The sequence below is a fragment of the Sesamum indicum genome, linkage group LG3, assembly GCF_000512975.1.
Source record: "Sesamum indicum cultivar Zhongzhi No. 13 linkage group LG3, S_indicum_v1.0, whole genome shotgun sequence".
Taxonomy (NCBI): Eukaryota; Viridiplantae; Streptophyta; class Magnoliopsida; order Lamiales; family Pedaliaceae; genus Sesamum; species Sesamum indicum.
In genome coordinates this window covers 14,959,298-14,985,668 of record NC_026147.1, presented here as the reverse complement: position 1 = coordinate 14,985,668, position 26,371 = coordinate 14,959,298, and the positions used below count along the sequence as shown (strand labels likewise).

General features: G+C 33.9%; 3 protein-coding genes across 4 annotated transcripts; 1 reads left to right on the top strand and 2 right to left on the bottom strand.

The window, feature by feature from the left end:
- LOC105158427 (phosphatidate cytidylyltransferase 1) lies at positions 4,304-10,303 on the top strand. Of its 2 annotated transcripts, none has more exons than XM_011075185.2 (12): positions 4,304-4,446; positions 5,267-5,468; positions 5,877-6,130; positions 6,365-6,516; positions 6,775-6,916; positions 7,430-7,586; positions 7,915-7,962; positions 8,062-8,148; positions 9,222-9,350; positions 9,479-9,535; positions 9,819-9,902; positions 9,993-10,303. In XM_011075185.2, the coding sequence occupies exons 2-12, from the start codon at positions 5,385-5,387 to the stop codon at positions 10,080-10,082; spliced, it is 1,284 nt and encodes a 427-aa protein (XP_011073487.1). In that variant the 5' UTR covers positions 4,304-4,446; positions 5,267-5,384; the 3' UTR covers positions 10,083-10,303. The 2 variants fall into 2 exon arrangements, with proteins under 2 accessions (XP_011073487.1, XP_011073488.1); XM_011075186.2 differs by lacking the exon at positions 4,304-4,446 and adding an exon at positions 4,453-4,598.
- LOC105158426 (magnesium transporter MRS2-I) lies at positions 11,223-18,193 on the bottom strand. The gene is made up of 11 exons (XM_011075184.2): positions 17,721-18,193; positions 17,015-17,044; positions 16,201-16,351; positions 15,883-16,004; positions 15,377-15,451; positions 13,511-13,735; positions 13,380-13,424; positions 12,376-12,420; positions 12,248-12,277; positions 11,790-11,909; positions 11,223-11,700 (listed from the first exon to the last, which is right to left on the bottom strand). The coding sequence occupies exons 1-11, from the start codon at positions 17,976-17,978 to the stop codon at positions 11,614-11,616; spliced, it is 1,188 nt and encodes a 395-aa protein (XP_011073486.1). The 5' UTR covers positions 17,979-18,193; the 3' UTR covers positions 11,223-11,613.
- LOC105158425 (auxin-responsive protein IAA14) lies at positions 23,312-25,830 on the bottom strand. The gene is made up of 5 exons (XM_011075183.2): positions 25,404-25,830; positions 24,592-24,815; positions 24,331-24,466; positions 24,090-24,151; positions 23,312-23,699 (listed from the first exon to the last, which is right to left on the bottom strand). Exons 1-5 carry the CDS (start codon positions 25,697-25,699, stop codon positions 23,662-23,664), a joined length of 756 nt encoding a protein of 251 aa, XP_011073485.1. The 5' UTR covers positions 25,700-25,830; the 3' UTR covers positions 23,312-23,661.

Sequence of the window (26,371 nt, the reverse complement as noted above, 5' to 3'; positions counted from 1 at the left end):
ACTTTATTTTTAATTTAAATTCTTTACTTATTAAAAGTTCTTTTTAGTTATAAATAATTTGTCGATGATTTAATGTGCAAAATACCAAACTATATTGTGAATATATAATTATTCAAGTTATGGGCGACAATTTTGCCCAATCAAAAGGATAAGTATTAGCATTTTCATTCCCCAAACGCTCCAACCTATCCTCTAGTTTGCGCTTCTGGGCGTCACTAGGAGGAATAAGGGGGTTTCCTTGAAGTCTAGAGAAGAGCTCTTCATAAATTGAGGCAGCCTACGAAAAACACAAATCATCATAAAGGAGCATACAAGCAAAGGATGAAAGATATGGAAAAGAAGATACCTTGAAGAGGTAGAGGGCCCCCACTCCCTCTAGCTCTTCCCGAGAGAGAGGTGAGAACAACTGCTTATCCCCTGAGGACAAGGTCCCTCTCCTCAAGTCTGCCACTAGAGCCGCTTTCCCCTTGTCCTGTTCCAGCAGGTAGCGACTATGGGGACAGGCAGAGGGTGCATGCAAAGACCTAGGGGGGGGGTCCACTTCCTCCTTGGAAGGAGGAACAGGCGGGGGCATAGAAGAGGAGCAAGAATGAGGTGTCCCCATAGACCTGGTATGAGGTTTTTTCGAGGAGCTTCCCGCCATGGGACTAGGGGAGGAGGAGGAAGAGGGGTAACCTTTCGAGTCGCTGAAGGCAGAGATCCCCTTAGAAGACTTGGGAGTAGGAGTCCAGAGCGACCCTCTATCACATGATCTCTCATCAACTTGCTGAACATGATGTTCTCTGCACAAAATCATACTATAAGAATCAATACTCCAAGAAGACAGGGAATGACGAGCAACAACAAGCGAAAACTAGAACATACCCAAGGAATCCCCCAAAGGCTCTGTCATGGGGGTCAACCCCAAAGTGCCCAGTAACCTCTCATCTATGAAAGACCGACAACCATAGGGGGAGGAATTCAGCATGGGGAAAGACCAAGTATGGGGAGGAAGGACAAAAAAATAACTAACTTTCCAATGTTTGGGAGCATGGGGGAGGTGAAAAAAGGATACTCCAGGGTGGGAGACAAAGCAGAAGAACCCCTTCTCAGCCTTCTTAAGGCGATAACACGAGGCAAACACATGACCAGTCATAGGATAGCCATTAAAAAGGAGAATCATAAAGAATCCAGCCAAAATTTTAAAAGAGTTCGGGACTAGCTGATTCAAGGGAACTTGAAAAATACAAGCAACCTCAGAATAAAACAAAGGGACGAGGAAGCGAAGACCTGACCTCAACTGGGTGGGGAAAAAGCATAAACAGTTAGGGGGAGAGAAAAATGGACGACTCACAGGAGATAGTGTATACACAATAAACTCAGGTGGGACACGATTCTCCTGAAGAAATTGATTTATGGAGGAGGTTCTTAAGATAGAAGACCCAGATCTAAAGGCGACTGAGGAACCCTCTGCTATTCCTCCTCCTCCATTGGAGAAACTTCCCTTGGGAAAACCCAGAAGGTCTGCCCGTCGAAGAGGACTCCGGTGTCTCAGCCTCTTTTGACGGAGGAATCACCCTCTCCTCTTTAGGGAACGAGCCTTCCCCTTAATTTTCCCCCTCTTGTTCACCCTCATCAATGTCCTCATCAATCAAGCGACAAGCAGCAGCAGTGGCTTGCCTTAAGCTCCTCCTCAGACCCCTCCCAAAACAGGACAGAAGAGTGTCCGCCCTCTTGGAAGTGGCCCCTGAAGGATCATCGCTCAAGAAGGTCTCTCTAAGAAAACACACAGACTCACTAGAGGAAGACATTTTTTTAGAAAGAAAGAAGAAACTCCAAAGAAGAAAAAGAAATACTTAAGAAAAACGAAGGCTGGATGGAAGCCTTGATGCTTTGAAGAAGAACCTTTTTGAGGAAGAAGAAGAGGGACTCGAGAGGTTGCTGAGGAGAAGGGTTTTAACCCACGTTTTCAATAACCGCCTTACTAAAGGGCAGTTACCAAGCGCATGGAGAAGAGGCTGACGGATATGCGAGTTGCAGATCTGAAGAACGGGCCCTCCTCACCATTATTATAGCAATCAGATCAACCTGCAGCAGATGGACAGACACAAACAGGAAGGTTCTCCTTTCCCAAAGATTCCGAGGCTTCCCACTTGGGGAATGAGGGGGTGCTCTCCTTCCTTAAGAATGAAGAAGGGTCCTCCCTCTCAATGAAGCTAGCTTGTAGGAAGGAAAGTGCCCTCAAGAGGTTGGACTATTCAACTTGAAAGGATTTTTCACCAGGTAGGAGTCTACACGAAGAAGGAGTCCCCCTTCACCCAAAAACTTGTTGCTTAAGGAACTAATATGGAGGAACCTTATCCACGAAATCCCGCCTTTCTCGCTGGCCATGCAGATTCCCCTCAACATGACTTCTGTTATAGGGGAGCTCCTCCTCTATAAATAGGGGAGGTAACCCCCGGCAAGCCTCCTCTTCGAAACTTTAGAACTCTTCTTCCTGCTACTCTATTACTCTAGTTTCGTGCTCTTACATATGGAATTATCACTTTTTTCATAATTTCTCGTCATAATTCATTTTTGTATTTATCTATTCTTAAATTTGGGACTAACTTAAGCATCAGAGTGCTAAACTTTTGTTTTACAGGTCCTCTTTCTCAAGAGCTTTCACTCAATTAGCCCAGTGGCAACAAGTCGAGCTCGAGCTTCTATAATTTCGAGCTCGAGCTCAATCTGACAAGCTAGAACTCAGCTGATTTTTTATTTTTTTTGTTTATTATTATTATTATTATTATTATTATTATTATTATTATTATCATTATTATTATTGTTATTATATTAAATAATGGGAATCACCAATTTTTTACATAAATTTATAAGTAATAAAATAGATTGTATAATGTATACTATATTATAAATATACCAAAATATAGTATGAAATTTTAATTTATTGTTATGAATATAAACTACTAATTAGTTTAGTATTAATATAATTAGTAAATTGTACAAAAAAAAATATATATTCTGAACAGTTTAAAGTTATAGAAAAGTATTAATTATCTAAAATAATTCAATTGAAATAAATAAAAATATTTTATAGTTTAGATTAATATATTTATAAATATTTGTATTACATTGATGTAACTATTATCTTACATTGTTGAACAACATGGGTTAATCGGACTATCAAATTTCAGATTAGACCGTTAGATATGATCAAACTTACAGAAAAATTACACTTGGTAAAGTTTTAGACTTATTGATATACGAATGTCAAGATATCATACTCGAAATATAAAAATAATCATTCAAGTCGCTGTATTGTAGAATCAGGTCATTTGATTTTAAATCAAACCGTCCGATATGATCAAATGGACACGGTCTTATATATATAAATTTAGTGTGAATTAGGTGCCCAAATTTTAAAATATCGTAATTATTGATTAAATTTTTTTATCTCATTATATATATAATAAAATAATAATCAAAATAATTAAAATTGTTCAACCATCACTATTATTATCATTATCATTATTTTTAGATTACTTCATATGAATCACTAAATTTTGACATAAATTTATAAATAATAAAAGAGATTGCATAATGCATAGTATGTATAAATATAAAACTCAAAAATAGATCAGAAATTATAAGTGAATTACTTGTCAATTTAAAAAAAGTATAACGTAATACAAATATATATTAAAATATAACATAAAATTTATATATGTAATACTAAATAATAATTTTAATAACAAAAAATATTATAATTTACTAAGTTGTTGATTAAAATTTAGTTTTTGTATAAAGATTAAATGTATAAATATAAGTACCATAATTTATTATTATCTAAAATAAATGTATGATACTGATTAATAATTATAATATATGGTCAATTTTTATTATAAAATTGATCAAATATTGAATATAAAATTTAATATATAAAAAAATTAAAAATATAAATATATAAAAAAATAAAAAAAATAGAAAAAGCTCGCGAGCTTATGAATAGACACAATTGAGCTTGAGCTCGAGCTCGAATTTTTCGAGCTCAAAATCGAGTCCTCGCAAGCCAACTCGGCTTATCTGCCACCCCTAAGCCCAAATCCAACATCAAGATACAAAAACTCTGGACCCGTGCTAAAATCACACGAATCATCGATAATAGCTCAAGTTGTTTTTCTTTTATAATGTAACTTGGTGGTTCATATATTATATTTTTATTTATAATATATTTTAAAATATAAAAAATTATTTATTATATACATGCATAAATATATAGATAGATTTTTATTAAGAAACCAAAAATTTCAATCAATCCCCTAATTTTCACTTAATCACTTATTGCTCCCCATGATTTTCACAACCCCAGGAAGCTTTGAACCTCACTTTCTACTTCCAGTCTACACATTTCTGGTATAACCGCCCCAACACACACACACATACAGAGGAGAGGAGAGCAGAGCGAAGGTCAGATCCCTCTCGCCCTTTTGATCTCTTGTTTCTTCTCAGTTGCCCTTCTTCTTTGCTTTTCATTCTTTTTTCGTCTTCTCTGCTGAAAATTTTCGAGTATATGTGTGTTTTTATCGTTTATACTGCGGCCTGTAGACTGTTCATGAAAGGTAAATTCTTCAGTTTAGAGCTTATGAATTTATGCGTTTTTCTTAAATTGGTTTTAATTTAATTCAGTTAGGTTTTCGTTTTTCTTGTGAAGATGGATTGTTTCAGTATTCTATTTTAAATCCTACTATACTCATTAAATATTGGGTTTATGGAAGTGTTTGACTCTCCCATTATTGAGTTTTGGAGGTTGAAGAACGTTAGAGAACGTGCTAATTTATTGGTTGTTTGTATTTTGTGCTTTGCTGTTCTTGTATTGTCTAATATTCTTGTACATGTTATTTATACTGCCAATTATTGGTTGCTTATTTTTTCGTCTTTCTTTTTTATTTTCCCACGGATGACTTCGGGATTTTATTCTCCGGAAATTGAAGGTGAGAATGAAGAACACAGATTAGTCTTTTGCTTGTAATCAGTCTTAACTTTTGATGTTTTTCTTCTTTTTTTATGTGAGCATAGGAATTAAGTGATAAGAATAAAAAGGAAATGTCAGAGAAAAATATTTAGTATAATCTACAGGTGCAGTTCTGATATTAGTCTTCTTTATTTGTTATTGACATTTTTCAGTTTCTTAAATGTTTTTTCCCCTCAAAAGTTCTTGATTCAAGGGACTGAATTTAACATACAGGGGGAAGCCATATTCTTATGGGACTTTGTTTAATTGTTTCAGCCACTCAGAGGTTTAAGTAATGCTAAGGTTCCTGCGTTGCTCTCCATTGTGAGTTGGTTTCTTGGAATTGGAGTATTTCTGTAATATTTTCCGCTGGGGTTTAAGGCTTAGAGAAACTATGCACAAGGATACTGGTTCAAGCGGCCCATCAACACCTAGTGGGTCTTCTGCACGGTTACGTCGCCGCAGAGGTTCCAATGAGGTTAGTTATCTTTTCTGGAAGACTGGCATCAATGTTATGGCAACTTACCATTTTATCAATCACATTGTATGGAATGGAGTTAATTGCAATGTAAAGCTTCGTTTCTTTAACCTTTTAGCGTTTCAGAAAGCGAAGAATTCTACAACCTAATTTATATTAGAAGTTTAGTTCTGTTCGTGTAGAAGGACGGCAGTTGTATAATTATATAGTACTCATCTTACGACATTCTTTGTGCATAACTATAGCAACGCTTCCTCCAAAGCAGGCTGTTCATTAGATATTGTTTCTTTTTTATTGCAATGTTGAAATTAAAAGAGTTTCAACTTAAAGATTTTAGCTTTTAACTGTGTATTGGACTTATAGTCTTAAAATTCTCATTTCTTGGCCTTTTCATTTCTCATACTCTAGGTCCCTCCAGAAGCTGATAAAGCTAATGGCAGCCATTTGCTCGTTAATGATCATAACAAGTACAAGTCAATGTTAGTTCGTGCACATTCATCTTTTTGGATGATTGGAGGATTTGCCTTCATAATATACATGGGTCACCTTTATATCTGGGCCATGGTGGTTGTTATCCAAATATTTATGGCAAAGGAGTTATTCAGTTTACTTAGGAGAGCACATGAAGACAGGCGCCTCCCTGGTTTCAGACTGTTAAATTGGTGTGTGGCTTAGTTTCTTGTCAGACACTTGCGTTTATTTTTTTCATTTTTCCTATTCGCCCTTTGGACATCATTTATAATAAACTACCACTGGGTGGGGTAATTTTGTGCTCAGAGCTCCCTGAGAATGGTAAAGCCAGAATCTAGATGGATTTTTCTTTTATGGACCAGAAAGACTCGCCCAGCCATAATGAAATTTCCCAGCTTTTATCAATTTTTTTCTTTCATTTTCAGGCACTTTTTCTTCACAGCAATGCTATTTGTGTATGGTCGCATTCTCAGTCAGAGGCTTGTGAACACTGTCACTACGGACAAAGTTTTGTACAAGATCGTGAGCAGAGTTATCAAGTATCATATGGTTACTTGTTATTTCTTGTATATCGCCGGTTAGTACTATCTGTTTCCTTTGCTATTCTTCTGTTTGATGACACTGAGATATCCCGGCTGCTTCCAAAATATTATCCCTGGGTTGCAGTCTCTACTTGGGACCTTTTCTATTGTTTCATTCGTGATGACACAGATGCTTAAAATTTTTCGTGGAGGTCTAATATACTTGTTACAAATGATCATCCAGAGAAAAGTTTAGAGTATATCAATTGTTCAATAATATGGAACTGAATATTTTCTTCTCTTGGTTCGTTCAGGCTTCATGTGGTTCATTCTTACACTGAAGAAGAAGATGTACAAGTATCAATTTGGCCAATATGCGTGGACACACATGATTCTTATAGTGGTGTTTACGCAATCGTCATTTACTGTGGCAAATATTTTTGAAGGAATTTTCTGGTAACACAACTTTAATTATCCTGTGTTTCATTATTGATCATGTTAATGCTTGCTATTTCTCTACCATTTTCTCTCTTCTATTTTTTCACTATGATCTGCCCCATTTGAGTGATTTCTAGATACTTGCCTCGTTTGTCATATGTACTGTTAGTATTTTGGACCTTTGTGTATCAGCCTACATAGGTTATGGATAAAGTAATGCAAGCTTTAATTTCATTTCTTGGGTAATTAAAAAACTTAATGTAACTAGGAAAGAGAAGATTGCCTGTAGGGTTAGTTGAGCTTAATTGAAGAAAATATGAAATTGGTCCTGTCGCATTTCTCTTATAAAGTTTCTGGCTAGGATCTTTCTTACTTGATATTTCATTTTTTGGAAACTTCCTTGCTCTTATTATATTTGGTGGCAAGCCAGAACATTGTAATCCATAAGTTAGTGGTCCTGACTGCGAATGTTACATATTTTCAAATTGAATTCGCTTAAAGAACTTAAAACACAGATCGACGACAATGCAGGTTCCTTCTTCCGGCATCACTTATTGTCATCAATGATATTGCTGCTTACATTTTTGGGTTTTTCTTCGGGAAAACTCCTTTGATCAAGCTATCACCCAAGAAAACATGGGAAGGCTTCATTGGAGCTTCTGTTGCCACCATGATCTCAGCCTTTCTGGTAAGCAGTTTATCCATTTATTTTGGAAATAGACTAAGATAATGAACAATCTTTCCTCATTTCTGGGCTTTTTGTATTTTGACTATGAAGGTCTATATTGATCCTTGATTGTTATTTAGTGTTTCTTGGAATATTTGGCTTGGGAATAACCAAATTGTAGTTATGCTAGTTTTAGACTTTTATGGTTATGTCGCCTCTAAATCAATGTCAGCTTACTTAAAAAATAATGGATTAGATTGCAGCGGATGATTGATTGGTGATTCTGCCATTCTGGTATGTCTATACTTCATTATGCTTTTCTGATGGATTTATGTTGCTTGTGTTTCAGCTTGCAAATATATTAGGTCGGTTTCAGTGGTTGACATGCCCAAGGAAGGTAACGCTGGCTTATATCCACTCTTCCTTATTTGGTAGTTTATTTGTCTATATTCAAGTCTCAAGAAGCTTAAACTGCCCTGTGATGTTGTATATGTAGGATTTATCAACTGGCTGGCTTCAGTGCGATCCGGGTCCCCTGTTCAAACCAGAAACTTTTACTGTTCCAGAGTGGTTTCCTGAATGGGTAAGTGGTTTATCTATCTAATTCACATATCAACAATCTTATTTCTCATGTCTCATTGGTGATAAAAAGTTGACTATGTAGCTTGGAAGTATCTGTTATATGCTTGGAAATGTCTGTTGAGTCATGATCATGAATCTTGTTTATTTTTATCTATTGTATACACATAAGTTAAAAGTAAATGTTCTTTCATCCATTCTATTTAGGGTAAGTTACAACGAGCTCTCTCAAATTTGACATAATTGGAGAATTGCCAATAGTCGCCTAATGTTTGATGAAATTATATAAGCCTTGGGTGGAAGTCAAGAAGTGTCAACTTTACCCTTATTGTATTTTTTCTTTATTGAAAAAAATTGAAGAATTGTATAAAAAAATAGGACGAGATGGATGGAAAAATTTGTAAAAATTGAAAAAAAAATTCCCCTTAGTCCATAAAAAAATTTAAAATTTTTTTACAAAACAAGTAAAATTACAATTCATAGTTCACAAAGGGCGTTTTGGTTAGTTCACTACAAAAAATGGATGGAAATCTAACGAAAGCTAGCAGGTTAAACTCGTTATTGGATGACAGTTAAAATTACTGGATATTGGCAATTTCTCAAATAACAAGTATTTGAAATTGTGTCAAATCTCAGGGAAGCTAGTTTTTTTACCTTTTTATCTAATCAACACTTTAGGTAAAAGGGCTTCTGAAAGTTTAGTTTTATTCTCCAATTTGCAACTGTAACAAATTACTTTCTTACTTTATACAAGCAAAAATTATGTGCCTGCTTGCTTAAAGAATGAACGGGAAGATTGTCCATTTCACATAAATCGCCAGTTTTTGATGGAAAAAGTTTGTTGGGGAATAAAGCTTAAGAACCTTAAGTAGGCGAAACATGAAGCTCTGTCAGGAGATATATCTTTGTCAGCGGTAAAAGCTAGATTGTCTCTAAATGGCTTTTACCAATTTTTTTGCAGTTGAAGGCTCTCACTGTCATTCTCTTGAATTTTAGCTATTTTCAACTATTTTGCATTTTACCTGTTGATTTTCAGATGACTGCTCATGAGCAGCAATGTACTTTACCCTTTTGCAGTTTCCGTGGCGAGAGATTTCTGTTCTGCCTGTACAGTGGCATGCATTGTGCCTTGGTCTCTTTGCATCAATCATAGCACCTTTTGGAGGCTTTTTTGCCAGTGGCTTTAAAAGAGCTTTCAAGATCAAGGTTTCTGATGTTATTAATTTCTAAGCTTTTGATCTAGATTCAGTGTGTTCTTCATTTGTTGATCTGAGGATGCAATGCTAACAATGTCAATTGAAAGGTCATGTTCTACTGTTCTTTTCTTTGGGCAGGATTTTGGTGATAGCATTCCAGGACATGGTGGGATGACTGACAGAATGGATTGCCAGGTGATTTTGAAATTAAGTGCAGGATTAAAAAATGAAATGCATAGTTGAATTATCTAGATCAAATGGGAAAGTACCTTCTAGTTTAAATTCGATCGCCATCCCTATCTCTCTGGCTTAAGCAAGGTATTATATTGAGCCTGCTTTAAAAGCAGATGATCCTTCCAACATCTTAAAGTTGCAAAAGCAGTTGCTCATCAACTGCATTTTAGTTTTGTTATCGGTTTCAAAATTGAGTGTTATGCCAATGTCTGGTCTATCATAGTTAACGGTCACCTATGTGCAGATGGTGATGGCCGTTTTTGCATACATTTATCACCAGTCGTTTGTTGTACCTCAGAGCTTATCCATTGAGATGATTATGGACCAGGTAAACATAATTCTGTAATCACCTGTGGAGCCATCTACTTCACGATTGAACAAAAATTATGTATTTATCCGTATTATTCTTGCGTTATAGATACTGATGAACCTTACATTTGAGGAGCAACAAGCTCTGTACACAAAACTTGGGCAGATCGTCGAAGAGAGGCAGTTTGGAGAATCATGAACTCGTCGTGTAACCTATGTAGCCGTTTCTTGCGTATTGCATGTACATGTCCCGTATTTGCTTTGTTTCCACAAGCTTAGGATAATATGTAGCTGTAGGCATCCTACCCTTTTTTTGCATTGTACAGTGCTTGAGCTATTGCTATGTGATGATGATATGATCTTCACAGAATGTATTGCCAAAATCTATATACTCACCCTCATGATTCTCACTTTTTCATCTATGCTCTGTTTTTCTGTATAATTATCTTATATTTAATTATTACTACTTTAATTAAAATTTGCAGCTTAATGTATGGGCTTTTGCGCATTTCATTTATTTTGTTGAATAGTAGTAACCATAAAATCTTCAATGGTTTGTTACAAATGAGAATAAATTTAACTATGTGAAAATTATTATATTTTCGACTGACCAAATATTCCAAACTGTAAATAGTTAGAAAAATTCAGTGAATGGTAATGTGGGTTTTCAATTATGACAGTAGACTTAAATAAAAATAAAATATCCAAAGTCCAAAATCATCAGCATGTAGCTCCGTATAACTGATTTAACAAGTTGATCAAAATCAAAGATATATTTATGAAATGCAATAAGAGAAGCTTAATAATAGTAAAAATCATCTTTGCCTACCACTTACTATAAAGTCTTGTTGATCGATTCTCATTCAACTTTGATGAAATTCCGTACCACCTAATCAGCAACATATATAATTAGATAAGTTATGAGCTTGTGGTGTTATCACCTGACGTATGTGATATTGACTCACCATGGGACATTTGTCAATTCCTATGACACCCGCCCAGTTGAAGACACGTGCAGTGGGTGCAGCAGAAATTGACACAACCCCTTTTTTATTGTTATTTTGGAATCCCTGTCAATTTCAGTGTAACCAGTTAACATGCAGCAGGTGCAAACCTGACGTATGTGCACTGGAAATCAACACATGTCCTACTTTTTATTACTTTCGACTGTGTCTATTTCTACTGCACCCAATGCACAAGCACCAAGTGCAACATTTATAATCTAATAATTCACGATACGCTCTTAGGTAGCATGATATGAGCAGAAAGCAGTAATTTCACAATTCCTTATATATATAAAGGAATTAACATCACTTGTCCTTCCCTTGAAATGCAAAAATGAAAATGCCTTAGAAAAACTGAAAAGCAAATAAAACTACACCAGAGATGCTTAGCTATCAACTCACCAATTCCAATCAATTATCTGAAAAAAAACTTATGATACAACAGATTTGCATAATCATGATATACATATACCAGCGTATAAGCGTTTATGGCCCAAAAATTATCAGCAGCTAGATCAAGATGAAGATGGGAGAAGGAAAACGAAGGTGCTAACCTTGAACTTGTATATATCGAAACAGTAGGAGCTCTGTTTTTTTCCTCCCCTTTTCTCATCTTTCCGTCAAGATTTCAAAGGTTATCTAAATCAATTCACAATTAAAGATCCGTTTTAAATTGGATGAATTCGCTGCTCGACTCCAAGAATCTCCAAATAAATTCTGAAAAAATCAAGATCCAACGAGCCCTTTGTACCGAGCATAAGAAATTATGAGTATAAACAGTATTGCACAAAAAGTCCCTGCGAAGATAACCACCTGGAAGAATCAAATAGATCATTTCGCTGTATTATAAATGGAATTTTTGCAAAAATAAAAAGTACGATTTTGATAATTTCAATACCAACCCATTTAAACATGTATCCGTGATCCTCATTCCATGTATATGGGATGTTCATACCAAAGATTCCGGCTACCAAAGAGTAAATAGATAGACATACGGTTCCAGAGCTGAGAAAGAGCTCTAACTGCAGGCAACATGGCGTAGATAAGCGTTGACAAGGGAAATTCAGTTTCATGACCTTAAGACTATAAGTGGTAAATAAATTTAAGGTTTGGATAATTACAAAGAAATCGCTCAATTTTGGAAATTTACACTGTAAGCCCGGCTCATCATGGTTAACATTACAAATCCCTCCTACCATCTGGTTTTGGTTTTTGAGGAGATCTGTAATGTAAAATATGATTGCAATAGGTGTAGCATAAATTTTCAAAATAGAGGAGTTTTCCTGTAATAATCTTAAGCCGGATGGGCTTCATTGATTACCCCCATAATTTGATCAGAATCAAAGTGCATGCAACATACCTGAATGAGCTGGTTTCGATGATTGTCGAGCTGAAATGAGAAGGCATGAAACGGTCTTAGATTGTTCCATATTCAGAACAAGAACAGAGTATCAATCAAACCAAACAAACAATTTCTTGCTAATGTACCTGGATATTAATATAATCTTCTGTATTATCAATGTATTCACGCAGCTGCAAATATAAGAAACGCAGAAATGAGATATATGATATTCAAATAACTAAGAATAATTCAAGATAAACGTAACTGGTAAAGTGGAGACCCTGGGACTAATTCCTCATATTTCGAGATTTTTTACATACTTTATAGCACAATAAAGTACTGTGTCCTTGAAGGGAAAGATAAATAAGAAAACCAGGAAGATATGTCGGAAATAGACATAAAATGTAAGAATAAATAGTCTACTTCCATTTCTTTCTTAATTCTTTTATTACTTCATGATAAAGAAACCCCGGAAGGCAAAAGCCAACAGGACCAACCAATATGAATTCACTAAATGCCCTCAGTGATCTCACTACGAGACAGCAAAAAATAACAGGAAGTATGTGCACCTAACCACGGAACTCACCAAATGAGTAGAATGAATGAAAAATACAAAGTAGCGGTGACACCAAACTTTGGGCCTATCATTCTCCACTTGTAATGATAATAATGTTTATACTCACCTTGAACAACATCATGCCACAAGATTTCCAAAACGTATCCCCACTCATTACCGGCAAAACTATGTTGAGATATTGAGGCAGGGTTTTGTAGGAAGAAACAATCACTGCCAATATTTATAGGTTTTCCTTATTTTCAGTTAACTTAAGTAGCAGATTGTTGAAAGAGGTAGTACCGAGTCATTAATACATAAATATATAAAAGGAAGAGTATGAACCTGGTTGTGGTCTATTCCTGGTGCACTACTCGCTACTGATAGTTCTGAATTTCATCCAAGAAATGATTAAAAGAAAAGATCCCATCATTCCTTCAGCCTATAACTACTAAATATTATTAGACACTAAACCCCCTCACATAATCATAAGTTTGAAGCTGTGCAATTTTTACTGATCCATTTGAACGAGATTTAGAGCTATACATAATAAGAGAACATCTTAATAGGTAATATGAAAGACAACATTCTACATACCGTAGTTAATTTGTTGAATGTGCCATCAATTTGCATAAAGTAGGCCTGCAACATGAACAGCGACTCTTTAATATCTTTTTCTTTCTACCTTTTCCCCCAAAACTCTAGCATAATACGATGAGATTTAGTACCTCCAGTAGCATTTCAAGTTCCTCAACGTCATTCTCATCTCCACGAACTGTAGCAACACTTGCTCTACTGGCCCTAGATATCTTGGATCCTATGGTAGGCGACGCAAGGAACCAACTTGCAGCACCCGAACCACTCACTGGTGATGCCCCGGCCAACTTTCTGGACAAGTAAAGGTCTGCCATATCATCATCATCATCCAAAAGCTGTTCTAACTCATCCCTCACCTGCATAAAATGAAAGGAATAAGTCTAATGACTAACATGAAAAATAATCTCTTCCAAATGGTATCAAGCTTTTCAGCATGTAAAGAAGAGTGCTGTGGAGCACAAAAGATAGAGCAAAGATCACATAGCTTTCAATGAAATTTTCTGGCCAAATTACATCAAATCCTGCAAAGAATTTGTCTTTTTACGCATAGCAAATAGACCAAAGGGCAATTAATAACGTCCTTGAAAATTTTAATACATAGGATGTTCAGTCAACTATAAACACAGTGTCATGCATAAATTTCACAAATCTATGCATGCATGTAATGTTTGTAGATAGAAATATTGTTAACATTAAAAATCTAAGCACAATAAAAAATAAATTATAAAGCCAAAGAAGAGAGTGAGCAAGAAGCCAATCTGCACAACTTGAAGTTGTTTTTGAGTAAATGATAAAAGACTTGAGATGATTATAGGATTTGAGGAAGGAAGAGTGAGACAGACCAACACTTAATACTATATCCTGAATTTCGAACTTTTCCCTTAAATTTGTAGAATTTCAATTAGCATCAATCGGAGTACAGAATGTGTTGGGCACATTTACTTCCAACATCTGAAACAAAATCTCAGTTTTCCTTAGTATTCTTGGACACTCAGATACTGAGAACTGCTCTTGATATCGGTGCCAAAGGCAGTTTCATAATTGCATCTAAATTCTAACACCTTCTAAATAACATTAAATCTTAGAACCCTCCAAACAGTTGAGATTGTACCACGCAGTTTACGTAGGGAGCAAAATAAATGTAGGTATAAATTTCAATCCCTAGAGACCAACACAAAGGGACAAGTGGCGTCATGTGCACTTAATTTAGAACGTGGGGCAATTACCAAGTAAAAGTACTCAATAAGAATTCTCTGCATTCACAGTGAGATTACTTGTTTACTCAATCAAGTGTTCTATCTAGGATGGAGTCATATGCAACATACTGCAAAAAATAAGAAATCAGCTAAACAAATATCATCCAACCCCTATGACAGTAACCATGTTCCAATTCTTTTCAACTCCATTGCATCTAGCTTACTTACAATTAACGAAATATGAAAAGAGGTCGTAAAATAACTTAAATATTTTTAGTGCATTAGGTGCAAGCAGAAGAGGAGGGAGCTGTGCATTGCCATAGTGGTGTAGTTGACAGCAGGAGGAAGCAAGACAAATAGGCACTTCAGCAACTATGTCCAGTAAAAGCAGGTCGAGCAATACTGCCCAATTTACACACACTTGGCCAAAAATTGACCTTTTAAGAAGGAGAATCAGAGCTTTACAGGGAATTGCCACCCTCTGTATGCCTGTCTCACTAGCAGCAATATCTTTTAGCTTGCACAAGCATTAACCTAGTAATTTACCTGATTATATAATCAAACAGTAGTATCCAAGTTGGAGAATAGCTGATACTTTTCACCCCAATAACAGAGCAAAAGAAAGAGAATAACATCAAAGAACCAAACTTTTATTCTCAAACAATATGCAGACAAGGTACATGCAATAGTGCAGTTTAAAGATGTGGCCCCTCACAACAAATAAAGGGAAGACGAAATGGCCCTCACAATTAGGAGATTTCAAATGAATATTCTCCACTTGATAAAAATGAGAGACTCTACCTTTTGTACACGAGCAGTCAACCTTGTCATTTGACTCTTTAACTTCCGTACTCGATCTAAATTACGGCTACTAATCTGCAAACATTTAGCATTAAGAGAAAGCAAATGAAGTAGACATTAAGATTTGTACTAACATCCCAAAAATACAAATTAATTAAATAAAATTTACAAGGGCTGCAAACAATCTGAATAAACAAATTAGACTGAGTTGAAAAAGATTCTAGTTCTGAAGATATCTTTGAGCCTGTGCCAGAGTCATACAGGAAAAGTATTCAACAAATACAGAAGAATAGGTCTTTTACAATCCCAACATATGTAATACACCTACAGCTTAACATTTATCACAACAAAGGCAGAGGTAGTAGAATAATGGTGGAAAAAGGGAAGAAACTCCAAAAATTTTGGCAGAACCACATATTATTACAGCCCTGTTCTTTTGTGGTGGAGGTAGGTTAAAGCTGTTTCAGTTGAAATATCATATTCATGAAACACCAAAAGAAATGCACCTTTGACGTAAGCATATCCAAGGCTGGGTAAACAGCAGTTTCCAATTCTATTGTGCGGGCAGAAAGGTAACTGCAAATGGCTTCCAATGCGACCTCGAGGGCCCGGAACTCAAACGGAGAATCTGCAGTTTACCATGCAACTTATTAGGATGTACAAAATAACTTAAGATAGAAATGCATCGTTTTCAGAAGCTAGAAAGAGGCATTATCCCAGGATGATTGAATAGAGCAAGCAGATTCACTGCTGGCTCATCAAAGTCAAAAAGTGTACTAAACTGTTCCCACATAAGAAAAGAAAAAAGAATTCAGGAAAAATACCATCCTCTTCACCCGTTTCAACATCATGGTGCACGGCTAACTCCTTGCCATCTCCATTATCTTCCCGATTAGCATTCACCGGTTTCAACCGCCTTCGGAGGTCCTCAACTATAGGAACAACATTATCATCCAGTGGATCACGAAGAAGGACCTAACAAATAGTTAATTCGAAATCAAAGCATGTCTTTTAGCTATTGCTGAAACTTTAAAATCCTGAGTCCTAGTTTCCAACAGAATCTGGCTTTTCAGTCAACATATCGTGGGTTTCCACAAGCAAAAACACTAGGAATGATTTCCTTAAGTATCGCTTCTGGGTGAACCAGGCAAGATACCACAAACAAAGGTTCAAAGGGAAATGGAATAGTAAGTAAACAACATAAGCAGAAATGAACTAGGAGCATTTTCATATCAATATGAAAGAGATTTTAACCAAGACGACGAAGTTAAAACCTTAATAGCATTTCCTAATGCTTAAACATCAGCTTTAAAGACCAAAGTCAAACTTATTTGACTGCTATCTCCATCAACTACAAGTCACCACAATTACATGCAAATTTTAACTTATTCATTGACTCCAAACCAGAACCAATGAATAAGCATCCAATTGAGAACTTAGAAGTTATATAAATTCTCATGGATGTGCACATACTTGTCATTCACTTCAGTGAAAATGAGTTAGCAAATTTAGATTCAGAAATTAAACTATAAATCTTTTTTTTGTCAGCTCTGTAGTACAAACAGATGTACTCCTTAAAATCTTGATAGTTTAAGAAACATAGATTAAAATGCAAAAGATGAAATATGAAAAACTCACCTCTTCAGACGTAATGATAGCCTTGATATGCTGCATATTTTCAGCAAAAGAAAATAATAAGAATTTGAATTAAAGTCATCCAAAACAAATTCGCTTGAATACAACAGCACTATATGATGACAGTAGATGCTTAATATCAGATTCTAAAACCAATCTTCATAATCTCAACTTCAGTTTCACATCACTAGAAAAACTAAAACTTTTAACCTTAAATCCTCAAAATAGAACCGTTGACAAAAGATATCCTAACATAAACAAAGGGCCTTCCATATTTCATCCTAAGACCCGAAATCATATGTCTATGAACATTTTTTTTTCAGAGAAAATGATAATAAAACTTGAACACCAAAAAATAATACCAACCCAGGCTTCAAGTTTGGCATAGAAAACTATTAGGTAAAAAGATCAAATACATCAGAAGGATTCAATTCAATTTTTAACCTAGTCTTCAATCTTCACTAGTCTGTACATAGAAATATATTCCCTTTGCCCTCTAAATCAGATGGTCCAAAGTTGACAACAACACTCTGAGAAGAAGAAAAAATAAAAGGGCATCCAATTCATCATTTCAAGGACCCATCCCAACATAATTCATGGCTCGGACTTCAGAAAAGAAAAAAAGGAAAAAAAAATAAAATAAAATAAAGATGCCCAAAAATCCAAAAATCAGGAAATAACAAAACCCTTCAAGATTCAAAAGTTTTACCTCCAAATTGAGAACAATGGCTCTCTCACGGCCTAGAATGGCGGATGGGTAAGACAAGAGGGGGTCGAGAATGCGAAGATCACGAGCGTGTATCTGCACCCGGTGCATGATGGCGTATTTATCAACATCCAGTATAATTTCTTGACCAGAAGAATCAATCAAAATCCAGCTCCGCGACCCGGCTCCCTTTTTCTTCAACCCGCCGACGGCATTCGGAGGATCCGCCGGGACCACGTACCCGCCTTCTCGACCCGTCATCCTCAATTACATCAGCAAAAAGCACTAAGAATTTTAATAAATTTCTGCTACTTCTCAATCAACTGGTGTGCATGTATGTGAGTGTACAGATTTCATGGTTCAGCTGTGTGTAAAATCTCTGACTCTGTGTGCATATGGATGTGCTTCCGAGAAGGAGAAGGGGGAAATCTCTCCCCCTCTATATGAATTTTTTATGATTTTTGGGGTTGCTAATGTTTTTTGTTCTTTTTTGTTTTCAAATTAGTATTTGTCTTTGCTCACAATACTAATTTTTTATAAAATTTAAATATATTATAAATAAAAAAAATAAAATATATAAATAAATATATCACTTTTTATAAATAAACACATAAAAAAAATAATTCAAATATATTATTTATACAATCCATCGTTTATGAGTTAAAAAAGATATTTATATTAATATAAATATTCCAATTATTAATATAGAAAACAAGTAGAATTAAAAAGAAATTACCACTACCAGAAAAAATAAAATATAATTTAGATAATACAGATTTAAAAAGAAGAATAATCATTTGGTAAAGATAGCTTTACATTTAAGCCAATATTTTTTATGGATGCATTGGATACTTTTTTTTTTTAATTTTATTTTAGATTTTTTTTAACTAATTAAAAAATGAGGTTTATTTAGAAAGTGTTTGATTAAACTTATTTAAAATATTTTATAAATTCGTACATCTATATAATATTTTGGTATCCTTATAAGATATTAGTTTTATTTTAAAATAAAATTTTAAAGTTTTTTTAAAAAAAAATAAATGATAGAGCATATAATAAATTTTATAATTAATTAGAAGGAGTTTGTTAAAACTTTAAAAATAAGTTTGGAATGTTTTATTTTTTTTAAATGCTTATGAGCTCCTTAAATTTTATTTTTTGAGTTTATAAGCTTTTTTTTTTTTTATTCTGACACTTTATAAGATTTTATAAATTTTCAAATATTTTATAAGATATTTATGACCTCACCTCTAAACACTATTAATTATGGTAAAATAAAATTACAGTAAAAATTTAAATTTTTATTACGATTAATTAATGTTCGCCATGATTTTTAGCGGTAACCAAAACATCGGCCATAGTTTTGGCCATACTTGCAGAAACAACAGCTAATGGGCGTCGTGGAACCATGATTGATTTTTATTTGTCATGGTTTTCTTCTTTTGGCTATAGTATTTAACCATATCAAAAAATCATAACCCTCTAGTACTGGGTTCATTTACACCATGGATATTAGTCTCAATTATCAATATATCATCAAACATACAAACAAATAATAACACTGTAATCATCATTAAATTTTGAATAAATGCATTTGTCAGTTGTATTATGCCTAAATACAATACCAAACTTTTTGTGCCACTGATTTGGTACTTGTTTTAATCCATACAAAAAGTTTACTAATTTACAAACTTTAATTTCATTTTCGGGCAGAACGAATCCTTCGAGTTGTTCCTTATGTACATCTTCACTTAACTCACCATTTAAAAATGCCGTCTTTACATCCATTTGATGTTACTCAATTTATAAATTGATGCTAGAGCTAAAAGTCCTGTAATGGATCTATTCGAGCTATTGGTGCATAAGTCTCAAAGTAATCCGTACATTCCTTTTGTTTGAAGCCTTCAACTACTAATTTTGATTTAAACGTTTGAATAGATCCATTAGTGTTGTACTTTCTGGTGAAGAATCATTTACATCATAGGGCTTTTGAACCAAGAGGTAAGTCTGTAAGAACCCAAGTATTATTTGCTAATAATAAGTCCATTTGTTAATCATTGACGGCCGCCTTCTGAAAAGCAACATCTCTTTAAGTCATTGCTTCAGTAAATATCTTAGGGTCACCTTCTATGGTTAGTAGAACAAATATTTTATTAAGTACAATATTTCTATCACCTTCAACAACGCAGTGTAAGAAATCAGGATCTAATTTCTTTGCTTTTCTTAGCCTTTGGCTCCTTCTAAGTTTAGTGGGAGCGTCAACCAGTGACCTTTTATTATTAGTTTCAAAGTTAGGATCTATCATTGGTGCTTGAGTAGACTGAACAACAAAATCTCCAGTGAGTTTATTTTCAAAAAATTCTACATCTCTTGATTCTATAGTTACATTTTAATCAAAGTCCAAAAGTTTATAAGCTTTTGAATTTTCAGCATAACCCACAAATACACTTTTTATAGCTCTTGGTCCTAATTTTGTTCTCTTAGGATCAGAAATACTAAAAAAAAAAACCAAGCAACCCCAAACTTTAAAATAATCCAAATTTGGTTTCTAACCGTTACATATTTCATATGGAGAAACTTGAATTTCTTAGAAGGTTTTCTATTGTTAATAAAAGTCGTTAATAAAGTTTCACCCCATAAGTTTTTAGGCAAATTTGTATTTAAAAACATGACATTAGTCATATCAACTAATTTCTGCCAAGCTGTTTTGTTGTGGAGTATATAGTGCACTACTTTGATGTATGATCCCATTATTTTCACAATAAGAGCAAAAATCATTAGAAAACTATTCTCCTCTTCTATAACTTCGAAGAATTTTAATTTTCTTTCCCTTTGATTTTCTACAATTGAATTGTATGATTTAAATTTATCTTTCAGCCTTTGGAAAAAGTTTCTTACACAAATTTAGCTTGATCACATATTTCACATTTTTTATTTTCTGGTTTATCATAGGTAATTACACCATGCTTATTCATAAACCTTAAATAACGAAAATTCACATAACATAATCTTCTATGTTCAAAAGAGGATAAAAAACTTAAGAAAATAAGCAAAATTATTAATTTTATTCGTAACATTCATAGTAGTACATAGTTTGAACATTCCATCGCAATAGTATCCCTTTCCAACAAACTCCTCATTCTTTGTCGCAGTTAGATTATCTGTGACGTCCATAGGATTTTATACGTAATTGAGGGACTAATTGTTAATTGTTAAGAAATTTAAATCAATTATTGGTTAAAATTGAAATATATTAAAATTTGAACGGAGTAAATTGGTGCTCGTTATAATGTTTCAGAGCAAATTAGGTAGGACGTAATGATAATTATTAAAAAAATAAAAAAATAAAATATTAATAATATATGTATATATATATATAGATTGAGGATATGAGTGGTGGGCCATTACCCCCACCGCCTCCTCACTTAACATATATATATCTATATGTATATTACACAATTAACACCCTCACACATTATCTACACATACAAGTTCATATATTTAAACACACACCCCCGGCGGACGAAATAGGTAAGGAATTTTTAGACCTTAATTTATATTAATTTATATAATATATAAATTTTATGAGTTTGATTATTTAAAATTAAAGTCAAATTAAATTTCACAATTGATATAAAAATATTTTAGTTGCTTAATTAAATTACTAGATTTGTTAGAGTTAATTATTACTATAGTTAATTTACTCAATTTCATCGGACTTATTAATCAAATACGTAATTATATATTGGTGTTTAATTAAATTATATAATAGCGAGAAATTGATAGAAAATTCATAGAAATATCCAAAAACTATATTTAAGAAAATATTAGAAAATTATATTTGAGAAATGTTATGGTTATTAAAAAGAAAATGAGATTCTCGTGATGATTCAATTTAGGAACATGCAATCTTATATACGACATGATTCTTCGTAAAGGTTTTTTTGTTCCTTTGGTACGAATAGTGCTCAGGGAGAAACTGCCTATGGCAGTCAAGTAGCAGGGGTTCCTACCATGCTGCGGATGAAATGCCCGTGAGCCATCCATACAAACCGAACAACCCATAACACCGGTGGTACTCCACCCAGACGCCATCCCATAGGCGGATAGGTCATTCAAAGTCCACATCAACCCCACCTGCGTGATGAATGCGTCGTCTGTGGCATTGTCGTACGCTCGAGTACCCACATGCTGCAACTGCAACAGCTCTTTGATCAATGGTTCCATGTACACATTGATCATACGCTTCGAATTAGAAGGGCTAGAGATCACCATGGTCGAAAACATGTACTTAGAACTCATGCACATACCAGGGGACAGATCGTACGGTGTAATGATAATGGGCCAACATGAATAAGTTGACAATTTTATACTTTCATTGAAGGATTACATAATTTCATCAAATATTAGGGGTATTTATAATTTTTCAAACAATGAAATAGTATTCATAATTATAATAAATTTTAAAAAAAGTATTGTAATTTACCTATAATATATTAATATAAAATAGCAAATTCTACATTTTTAATAAGGTTCAAACTCCTTATATTCATGTAGATAATTACTAACTGAATTATGAAATCATTATGCTGGAAAAAGGTCAGGATAAATTTCACGCACGCGTCCTAAGGTTGCCCAAAGGACAATTATAAATTACCACCTGAGGTTTGTTATATCATTTATGTAAAATTCATCCTATAGGATCCAACTGGTGGCCGATATCATTTTCGATGCGATCTCCAACAATGATATATATATATACATATATACATACATACACACTATAAAAAAATAGCTTAATATGAACGAAAAAAATTAACGTCGAACTACTTAAAAATTTAAATTTTTGTTACTAATTTATATTATTTAATACAAAAAATTAATTGCTAATGAATTTAGCAACGAAAATTTTCTTGCTGACGAACTTAGTTATGAATTGTTTAAAATATATGTTAAATAGTATACATTTAATAACGAAAATTTTAGTTTCTAATTAACCCAATATTAAAATGAGTATCAAATTCTTTTCGTGGTTATTACACTATTTTCTTGTAGTGAGAGAGAGACGAGTAAATTGAAAACTACGAAAGTGAACTGATATAGAGAGCAGCCGTCGTACCGCATGGTCGAAAATGATTTTATGGTTGACGGACAATGATAACAGCCTAAACAAAATTGAACTGACGAGAGAGATAAAAAACGAGAGTAAGAGTTATTCTAATATTGGTCTATATTTAATCGTTAGTTTTTGATCTTTTAATTACTAAGGCTTTTTTTTTTTTAGTTTGTCTTATCAAAACTATATTTTCAATCATATTTTGTTTTGCCAAAAAACGTAAGGTATTTTCTACTTATGCACTTTTCCTGCCGGCATTGCAATGTTTACAAACTTGAGGTGGAAAATTATAATTTTCAATTCAACAAGGACGTACTTAGAATTAACTCAAACTTTAGGGGTGAAAATATAATTAATAATGCAAAGGAATACTCCCATGAGCATGCACATGGGCTTGTTCCCCTCAGTACTCCAGCTGGGGGACTATAATATTTAATAAATTTAAAATAATTGAATAATTAACGAAACATGAAGAATCTTGCAAAGACAGACAGGGATTTTTGCATTTAAATAAGCAAAAAAGAGGAGACAAAGCACAACTGTTACAGCACAGAGAACAACACAAATTAGTGCATGAAAATTAAATATAACAAGCCAGACAATTACAGACGAGTGCGTCTGCTTCTTGTCCAAATTAATACCAACTTGTCCAAAACAGATCTCTCATATCTATACATACGTCTACACTTATAAGATACAGACACGTCATTGAAAAACCCCAAAAATAAAAATAAAAATTAAAGATAAAAAATAAAAAAATAAAAATAAAAGTAGTACTGGCACATAGCAAAGAACAATTCCTCCATCAAAGAAAGTTGCATGGTTTCATCAGCATCTGCTCTTGCATTTCTCCATGGCTCTTGGTGCTGTTTTTGATAGAGAGAGAAGATAAAATATTAATTGTGATTTGAATAGAACCCCAATAATTTAATTGTAATAGTAGGTAAATCATGATGAGCTCTTCTGAAGTTTGTCGTAATTGCAAATACTTATCGTTATTTAAAAGATTATAAATATCGCCCGCTGGAATAAATGGATGTCTGACAAAAGTCCTCCTGTAACCGGCTGTTACGATGAGGTATTTGCTAGACGATCGTCAATCATGAGGGGTATTTGTAATTTTTCAAACAATGAAACAGTAATTGTAATTACGACAAGTTTTATAAAAATCAACTGTAATTTATCCTAATTGTTTACTAAACATTTAGGATTTGGAATATGAGATTAAACATCAAAGTAAAATAGAGGTGACATACCAAGACCAATTGCTTCAGATCCTTTCATAATTCGGAGGCGCTTGCACGAATCGACGAACATCCTGCACATAATTTAATATTATATATATATAAATAAATTCCTTGACAAAAAATAATTTAAATTGTTTTTTTTTCTAAGTTTTGGTAATTATATTTAAAAAAAATATATATTAGCTACATGATTACAAATTATTAATTAATGTAATAATTGAGAAGTTTAATGTAATTAATTAAGACATACTCCCATGGTACATCCCCCACGAGCATCCAGTCCCCATCCTTATCTTCATAAGTGGGCACATACTCAGAACTGTTCAATAAGTCCATCAATTTCCCCTCATTCATGAAGTCTATCATTCCTTGGCTCCCATAATTACCTATAAAAAATAAATAAACAAATTCTTGGAAATTAGAAATTATATAATATTTGGATATAGGATAAATAAATTTTTTTAATTAATTTTTAAAATTATACTATAATTTACTTTAATTTTATACTTACCGGCCATCGTGAAAGCACTGAACATTTTGACTAAGGCATCGGAGAGTTCTTGATAGCTCTTGTACATTTTCAAGTCGACTTTACGGAGATAGGGCGCCCCATCCATCGACACCTTCACAAAGGCTGCACCGCCACTGCATGCCGCCTCCTCTTTGTCGCTCTTTTGATGAGACATTGCGTTCTTCCGGAACGACCGGACCGGTGGCCATCCCACCACTTGTGCCCTAATATCCAAAAGTTATTTATATTATTGAAATTTCTTTATAAAAATGCAACTAGCATAGTACTATTATATAGTTTGATCTTTAAAAGAGAGAATTTATATACTACTTGTATAAGATTTTATAGGTAAATATTGTGCATATATGTATGTAAAAACACTATAAGAAAATAGTTTAATACATGAAAAAGTTTGAAGCTTATAAAATCAGCATCTAACTAATTAATAAGTAAAATTTTCGATACTAATCTATATTCTTTAATACAAGAAATTTACTTGCCGATGAATTTAGCAATGAAAGTTTCATACTAATTAGCTCGTCGTAGATTTTTTTTCCCATATCTATTGAGCCATTTTTTTTTATAGTGAATGTGATCGTATAATATAAGACATTACTACATATAAATTAGTAATTACACGTGTATCTGTATAAATATACATGATAATACAGGCGTGAATGGTAACGTCTTCTGCTATTGAACGAGAGATCTTGGGTTCAAACCTAAATACGTGTGGTCTGGACAATGAAATATAAACACACATATGTACTGAAATTTTTTAAATAAATAAATAAATAAAAATGAATGCTCACTTGGCAGGTGGCTTGATGGGATCCTTGGGAGGGAGCATAGGGTTCTCGTGAGAAGAATTCTTGATGTTCTCCTTCAGATCCAAAGCAGCTGGTTCATTGGACTGATGAAGTTTGAGTTTCAGATCAACGGTCTCAGAGAAGCCTCTTTTCCCGGTGATCTTGATGGGGTCAGTAGCAGTACTCTCACCTCCTCCGCCGCCGCCGGGGAGGCCGAGGCAGAGCTCAGTTTCTTTGAGGTTCAGGCCGTCGTCGTGCTCCTCCGCGAGCATGCCTGCCATGTTCCGGCCAACTTCCATACAGACGCCGCCGCTGTTTCGACCGTTGATTTTTGATGGATTTTGCCTTCTTCTTCCTCTTGATTATAGATGGTAGGTAGAGAGAGAAGTGTGTGTGTGTGTGTGTGTGTGTGTAATAGTAATAATATGATTGGGAGCAATTGTGTATGACTTTCATGTGCATATATACCAATGGTTGCATTAGTCTATCAAGTTCCGACCTGTTGTGTGCCGACACGTGGAATATATTTAGTATATTCATCTCATGGGATCAAGTGCATGTTACTAAAATAATTAAAGTGGTTTTTGATTAGCCAAACACAATTAAAAAAAAAGAATAATTACAGTCCCTTCCCCTAATGTTTGAAATAATTACACGTAGTTCCCATGTAGTTTGAAAAATTATATCTAACTCTCTTAAAGTTTGCTTCCATCTAACAAATAAGTCCTTTCAATCGTCGAAATTCACCGAATTTGCTAATATTATCAAAAAAATAAAAATAAAATTATATTTAACTCCAATTGACTTATTACTAACTTATTGAAGGTTAAATATATCTTTTTATAACCAAATTCCTCTTATATATCCTCATGCGTTAATGCATGTGAGAATGTATATCTCCACCGTTACAAGAAAAAATTGTTTGACCTGCAATAAATTAGTAATAAGTCAATCGAAGGTAAATATCAATT